This window comes from Coffea arabica, chromosome 8e (genome assembly GCF_036785885.1).
Source record: "Coffea arabica cultivar ET-39 chromosome 8e, Coffea Arabica ET-39 HiFi, whole genome shotgun sequence".
Lineage (NCBI taxonomy): Eukaryota > Viridiplantae > Streptophyta > Magnoliopsida > Gentianales > Rubiaceae > Coffea > Coffea arabica.
Window position 1 is genome coordinate 12754072 of NC_092324.1, and position 7885 is coordinate 12761956.

Consider the following 7885-nt stretch of genomic DNA (forward strand, 5'->3'; position numbering starts at 1 on the left):
ATCATTAGTATTGTATTAGTGTAGTAATCATTTATGTATGCATGTACAATTAAGAGACTACTGATTGTAAAATTAGATGTGTCTCTATTTTAAGATGCACACGAATTATACTTCACATTTAAGTTTGGATAAATTATCTTTTTATTCTCCAGTGGTTTGATACTTTATCAGATAATACCTCTATGGTTTAATAATCTATGTATAAGTGTTAATAAGTTATGACAAAAATAAGTTTCAATCAATTAGTAATATTAAAAAAAGTACAAAGTAAACAATATTTTTAGCTAATCTATTTAAATGTATAATTTATTATCTAAAATTCACAATACAAGCAATATAAAATATTACTCTATTTATGATGTGTTTCCAAGGAACTTAAGGAGTGAGTGTGTGTTTGTGTGTGTGAAAATATATTTATGTATGTGAAAATGTGTTTATATATGTGAAAAAAAAATTTGTGTGTTAAAATGTATGTGGAAAAGTTTATGTATTAAAATGTATTAATTAATTTGTTGGGTCATATTTGGGTCATGGGTTTGAGATAATCCAATATGACCCAACCCAAAATCAATCCAATTTAAAGTTGGACGGGTTGGGTATAACCCATTTAAGTGAAAACCCAATATTAACCCGCCCAAAACCCGTCCAATCCGCCCAAATTGCCAGGTATATAAAACCTCTTCATGGTTTGGGTTAAAATATCACCTTTAATTTTTCCATTAAAACTAACGATCAATAGTAAAAAGTCAAAATCAAACTAATAAATTGACAAACTTATGCTTTTATTATTTCTTTTTTCCCTCCAAATGTAAAAAAGAAGAAATTGAAATAAAAACTACATAAATAAGAACTAGAAAATACCATTAAAATTTTGATTTAAAAACCTATAATGATATTTGTAGTAAAAAAATTGGTATTTTTGTTTCTTATTTATTTGTTTTATATTTCGCTTCCATCTTTTTTTATTCTTATTTATTTATTTATTTCCCTTCCATTTGTTTTGTAATTGGGGAAAGTTAATATTTTGTATTTTAAATTATAGGTGACAGGTGTCGAGCTTGTGCAATAATAATTACTAAAAAGTCCTAGTTACCACTACAATTAATTATAAAACAAATCCAAGTACTGGAGCAGGGATCTTAGGTGTGCAATGAATTACTTGATTCATCCTGTTCCCGAAGAGTGTGCTTAATCCGATATGCCAGAATTGTCTATAAAAATATTAAATTTGCATACATGGCAAGTAGGGTCGACTCCACAGGGAGCGGGTAGGAAGTTGTTTCTTTCCAAATCAATAGAACAAAATTGGGGGATATTTGAGGAAATGAAAATGAAAATAAAATAAACAAAATTCAAAAGCTAACTCACCAAGCACAATTTACTAAAAATAGCAATTAATAAAACTCTACCCAAAGGATCAATTTTTCAAGTACGGTTCAGTTAAATGATTATCGATGCAAAAATATTTCATTCATTCGTCACTAGGTTGGTTATAGCCATCAACAAGTTCTGACAGCCAATTCTTCCTTACTTTTTCGACAATCAAGGTACGACCATTGACTGCTTCTCTAATCAGAAAACAACCCTAGGTACGACCGTATGAATTTAATTATCCTGTTGCATTAAAGTTAGACGAACTCAACCCTAACCAATAAACACGCTAAGAGGGTTTATTTAAATTAGATCTTACGTTTCCCCAACATAAAGTCAACTATGGTGGTTATCACTAATTATCAACTAAGCGAACAATTACGGACAATTTAGTCAATCGTGATAGTAGGCTATTAGATTAAATAAAATATCCGGCTATTGATACTCAATTAATAAAACAACCATGAACAATTAATCTAGGAAACGCACGAATAGTAACAAATTGGAAGAAATAGTGAAAGTTCGATTAGATCTCACAGATGTTATGGACCGCGCCTTCGCGTCGATCTTTGGGTAGAGGAGAAATCTAGCCGCTCCTCATCATATCGATCTCGCGTGGTTTAATTAATTCCATCCACACAATTACCAAAGAATTGAAAAAGATGAAATAAATGAAGAGGCAAACGAAAAGTCTTCGTCCTTTTTTGTTTCGTGTTCGTACTGAAGAAAAGTAACAGCAAAGTCTAAAGAAGAAGTCGTACGACACAAAAAAGCAAAAGCCGAAAACCAAATCGTCTCCCAGGGGTAGCGAAAGGAAAGCTACCCTAAAATTGTACAGAACCAAAGCAAAAGTAAAACAATTTTACGTCTGACAGCCAAGGAAAAGAAACTAAAAGCTAAATCTCCTGATTACAAATAATTCTGGCTTTTTTGAGCCTTTTGTAGCCGCCGCTAGTAGAAGCAAAGAAACGTCCAGGAGCAAGACTTTGTCTAGGGATTTTAATCCCATGCATCTCCGTGGTTCACGTGGACCTGATTTTTTGATTGGCCCTGCTGCTACCAATCTCGTGGGTCCGCTTTTGGGTATCCTTCTACAGTTTCTGACGTGGGCACGTCCTGAGATGAAATGTCTTTTGGAAATTCTCCCCAAGATACCACTTTTAACACCAATCACCTGCAATTTATACAAACATCAAATATGAGCAAAATCTCTATATTTCGCACAGTAAGTAACCAAAATTATGATCAAATAATATCACAAAATAGTGCCCAACAATTGCTCTATCAAATCCCCCCACACCTAGACAATGCTTGCGCTCAAGCATTTCGAAACTCAGAAGCACAATCAAGATAGCAACGATTTCATAGTCATCTATACTAACACAAATATCCCGCATTCCCGACAATATCGCCAAAATTAGAACATACCAGACAGGTGGTTATTTAAAGAATATGAACAGTATTACACGTCACTTTCAAGAAAATGTATAACTACTAGGAACGCTGAAATCAACATCACGGGATGACATTACCATAGACTTGCACATTTATCACATCTCTACCACTAAAAAGTGAACTAAATACACAAATCAAAGGGACTTTAATAGGGTTGTAATGGGGTTTAGGTAAAAGGCGGGATAAGAAGGTAAAGACAGGGGGTAATGTGTCAAGAGAATGTTCAATATCCACTACATAATCACAACGCTTTCCGGAGAAATTTCACAAGCAAGGCGTTTCCATTTTCTATTCCACTGTGCAAGTGTCAAAACTCTCTCTCTTTTTTTTTTTTTGAAGAACGTCTTGCAAGGCGCGGGCACGCCCTATAAGACAGAGTCTTCTGTTCACCAGCTTGTCGATAGTTTTTTTTTTCCCGATCTCAGATGCACAAAACTGGCACCATACAACTTCTATTCCGACAACACTTGCGACCCTAGATTTATTTGTCTTGCACAAGCAATGAAATTCAGACATCTCTTAACGACATAAAGTTGAATAAGAAAGTCTAAAAAGGTCCTGAGTTATCAAATACGACTAACACACAAAAGAGAAGGATAAAAACTCAAATCGGTTCACTATTGGGAGACAAGATGAAGGCGTGGTTTGTAGAAAGTTAAAGAAGGTTAAATCCTAGCGAGAATTGTATTTTTGATCCCCAATCTATAGTGTATGCCCTTATTGAGTCCCCAATCTATTTCGAAAATCAATTTTGGTCCCTAATCTATTCAATTTTACGCTAAAAGTGGACAATTAACGGAATTTGTTCAATTTCAACCGGAACCATGTCACGTGAGATCACGTGCCGGCACTAAAACCCCCTTTTCAATTTTTTTTTTAATTTTTGAAACACCTTTTTTAATATTTTCAGCTCTGTCTTGCCTTTGGACATATTAAACAAAGACATTAATAGCTAAAATTCTCTAATTAAGGATTGGAGCCCATAAAAAAGGTTGAATATCAGACAGAGAAAAAGAAGCTGTCGTCCACTACTTCCTTCTTTCCTCATCTTCTTTCTTCCAACTCAAGAAGAAACCCTAGGAGCTTCAATCCCATTCTAATCAGACAAAACCATTTTCACGTTATTGTGACAAAAAGTTGCAAGATCTGGGCAAAAACCTTTGTATCAAGCTTATTCTATTTTCAATTTAGCTCCTCATGGAACCAATGAAAAATTGTGACTGCAAACAGCGAGCAATAATGGTTACTTCTTGGACAGACAACAATCCTGAGAGAAGATATTTCACTTGTGCAATGAAGAAGGTATGATTATCTCTATTTCTAATTTCGAGATTTCTGTCTCTATTTCTGAGTTTTGTGCTAAAGCTTTATGATGTTGGCTGTGAAGGGTGACAGAGGAAAAGGATGCGATTATTTTGAATGGCATGATCCGAAAATGTGTAGAAGGTCAACAGCCCTGATTCCTGGACTACTACATATCATGAACTCTAAGAATGCTATAATTGAGAGGCTAAGAGAAAGAGAAAGAAAATTACTGGTAGCAATTTTGTTGTTGCTACTTCTGTTGGTTATTGTGTTATTGGTGTAAAACTCACGAAGGTTGGATAGTCTTGGTATCAACTAAGCAGCTCAAGGAAAATTTGTTAAGTATTAAGCTAAGCTAGTTACTGTCTGAACTTAGAGATGAAAGACATTCATCCAGATTGTAATTTTGATTTTTTTTGTTGGAATGGGTGAATGTGTAAGTTAGAATGTACTATCAGGCTAATACATTCTGTTTATTGAATGAATGCATATATTGGATGTTCCAATCTGCTTTTAATTAGTTGTTTTTAAAGTTCATTTACAATTTAACTAGAGGTTGAGTTCTCCTTGAAAAATGAATTAAATTTAAGAAACACCACAAAACAGAATGAAAACTTGAATGAAAGCAAAATATAAAGAAACACCAGAAAACGGAATGAAGTAAATTCACTACAATCCCTGCCTAGAATCCTATATAAAAGTTGAAGGAGCGAGCTATGATAATTTCCACAATCCAGAACTTCCAGAAAACAGAATGAAAACTGAACTTCAAAATGTGAAAGTAAGCAAAATAAAATGGTCAGAATTCACGTTCACAATCTATGTGCAAGATAAAAGAAGAATTCATTGCTAGATTGGAACCAATGAACAAAAGATACATTCAGTGATCATTACAATCATCAAATAGACACTGTTTTGTCATTTGCCAGAAATGATTACAAAATGGCCAGAATGTCATGTTCACGCTGGCTTGTTCTCAAGATACATGAGTTCCAAATACCAATGTACAAAAGCTACTAATCTGACAAAAGCTACTACTAACCAAATTCAACAACACAACCACTCCAAAAGCTACCGATTAACAACATTAAGTTAGGTACTGATTAGCAACATCCAAAAGGTACTGATTAGCTACTCTTCAGTTAGTTGATGCTGGCTTTTCCTCTGTCATTCCAAGGTGGATTTGAACATCTCTGATCCTAAAAGGTATCCCTGTTCCTCCTTGGCCAACTGGTTGACTGCTATGTACCACAAAATTCTCTGGGATCCCAAAAGCTTCATACAAGTTTGGTTGAGCAGTAGGGGCAGAACTGATTATATTGTCATCACCAGTTGCTGGGTTATTCTGTGATGAATCTATTTGCTTTGCATTTCATTTGGTGTCATTTCTCTGCAATACATCAACATTTAATCACTAAATATTAAACTCATAAGAAACAATAGCATTATGTACATTAAGTAATAAAATTACAACAGATTTTCTTGATTTTTTGTTCTTCTTTTCTTTGCATTTGAAGTGTTGCCCCTGACCTGAAACAAAGCATAAAATGCATTAGCTGCTACAATGTTACAAGCATAGTTCATGTATAGCTATTTACACAAATTACACACCTGACTTGCAGAGTTATCTACTCTCATGTCATCTAGTTGTGAGATACTCATATCCTCCTGATTTGCTTGTGTTTCCTGTCCCTGTTCACTCATTTGACTGGCTGCAACACCTGCTTCCTCTCTAAGCTTACATATTCGTGTGTTATGGCCTTGCCTACCACAGAATGAGCATTTACAAATTTGACCAAATCTCCTCACTTTCTTGCCCTGCTCCTTTGTTTGCTGTATCTCATCAGTAGATTTTCTCCTCTGTTTCTTTGGTTTTCATGGTGCTCTTCCATAAGTTGGTGGCAGGGGTGGCTGAACATCTACATCTTTCCACTCATTCTCTCCATTCACAGGTAAAATGCAAGGATCATAACACTTAAGATATGTTTCAACACTGTAACAGTCATCAATGTACTGTATAGGGTCCTTCATAGCAATCCACAAAGCTGAAATTGCATGAGCACATGGTATCCCTGTCAAATCCTATTTCCTGCATGAGCAAGTCCTATCCTCAATATTGACTGCCTACTTTTCAGCATAAGGATCAGCAACTTCAAAACTGACATCATTTGATTTGTAAGGCACACAGTAAGTTACCTTGTCAATATTGACCTTCATCTTTTTTCTAATTTTTGGATAGAAACCAAATTTGCTCCACTTTTTCCTAGCTATATCTCTATTTTCTTGCATTCTTTGCATGACAACATGCCTCAATGCCTCCATCATGACAACAATGGACCCTTTCCTGGCATCTAATATTTTGTTGTTAAATGATTCACATATGTTATTCAACAACATATCACATTTAGGGAATGTTCTGAAGTATGATCTACTCCACTCTGCTGGATTCTTGTCCTCTAACCACTTAATTGCATCAGCATCCAGTTCTGCTATGGCTTCCATTCTTCTTATGAATTGTGCATGAGTAGTTGCCTTAGCTGCTTTCCATAAGGCTTGCCTTATGGCTGTCCCTTTAAATCCAGCAGCTACCATATTGCTATGCATATGCTTCACACAAAATCTATGATCAGCCCGTGGAAAAACTGAATCACATGCTTGAATTATGCCCTTCTGCTTGTCACTCATTATGGTCCATTCATAGTCATTTTCAATTTTTAGATCCTCCTTATGTAAAGTAAGAAACCAAATCCAGGAATCCTTAGTTTCTCCCTCAGTTGCTGCATAAGCAATTGGATACAAACCATTATTTGGATCAACTCCAACTGCATTCAGTAATACTCCACCAACTGCACCTTTGAGAAAAGTTTCATCTAACCCAAATACAGGCTTGCAAGCATCTAAAAATCCTTTTTTCACCCCAACAAAGCACATGTACAATCTTTAAAATTTTCCTTATTTGGTGACTGAATCACAGTAGTCTTCTGCCAGCTTCATTACTACAGTACTACCTGGTTTACTTCTCAAGATTTCATTAATATACTTGGGCAACTTATTGTACTGGTCCACATCACTACCTTGGGCCAACTCTCTGTCAATTTTTCTAACTCTATAGCCTTGATGTCTACTAAAATAGTACTTGTTCTCTTTCATTACCAGGTTTTTGAAGCTACCATTATCCAGCTTGGGATTCTCTCTAAATGTGTTAACATATTTACTGTCAATCGACCCAGATTTCACACTCTTGTTATGATATGAAAACCCACACTTGTGTTTCTGCTGGAATGTCCTAACTTCTAGTCTGCCATCACCTTTCATCTTCCTAGCATATATGTACCAGTCACAACTTTTTTTAGGACAAATTGCCCTGCATCTAATGGTGTCACTCTTTATAAATTTAAATGGTCTATCCTGCTTGATATTTCAGGTTTTAACTGCCTCTTTAAACTCCTTGAATATGGTAAATACCTACCTAATTTCAAGGTTAGGGTTATCTGCATGCTTGGGGTCATACATAGGGGGTCTACAATGACCCTCTTCATCTGAACCTTAAAGACTATCAATATCTGAACTTGAATCTGGTGCAACATCCATGTCAGAGTTATCATCATCAGTATCAAAATTACTCACTGTTTGTCACCTAGTTTCCTTTACACATTCCTTTTTTTCATTCCTCTTAAGCTGCTCTTTTCTGTGATTTTCTACCCCTAACCATTCTAAATTATGATTAACATTTTATTCATACTCATTATCATCA

The 7885-nt window shown here is 35.2% G+C and overlaps 1 protein-coding gene across 1 annotated transcript; it reads right to left on the reverse strand.

Moving 5' to 3' along the window:
• Positions 1 to 6255: 6255 nt before the first annotated feature.
• Positions 6256 to 7446, reverse strand: LOC140012660 (uncharacterized). The gene is made up of 2 exons (XM_072060940.1): positions 7140 to 7446; positions 6256 to 7037 (listed from the first exon to the last, which is right to left on the reverse strand). Exons 1-2 carry the CDS (start codon positions 7444 to 7446, stop codon positions 6256 to 6258), a joined length of 1089 nt encoding a protein of 362 aa, XP_071917041.1.
• Positions 7447 to 7885: the final 439 nt, after the last annotated feature.

What these genes read in the sequence shown, in the direction of transcription:
- LOC140012660 (XM_072060940.1), bottom strand. Translation starts at nt 7,446, where the DNA reads ATGAAAGGTGATGGCAGACTAGAAGTTAGGACATTCCAGCAGAAACAC. An exon ending in AATCTTGAGAAGTAAACCAG is followed by an intron (nt 7,038 to 7,139) that starts GTAGTACTGTAG and finishes GGGTGAAAAAAG; the next exon opens with GATTTTTAGATGCTTGCAAG.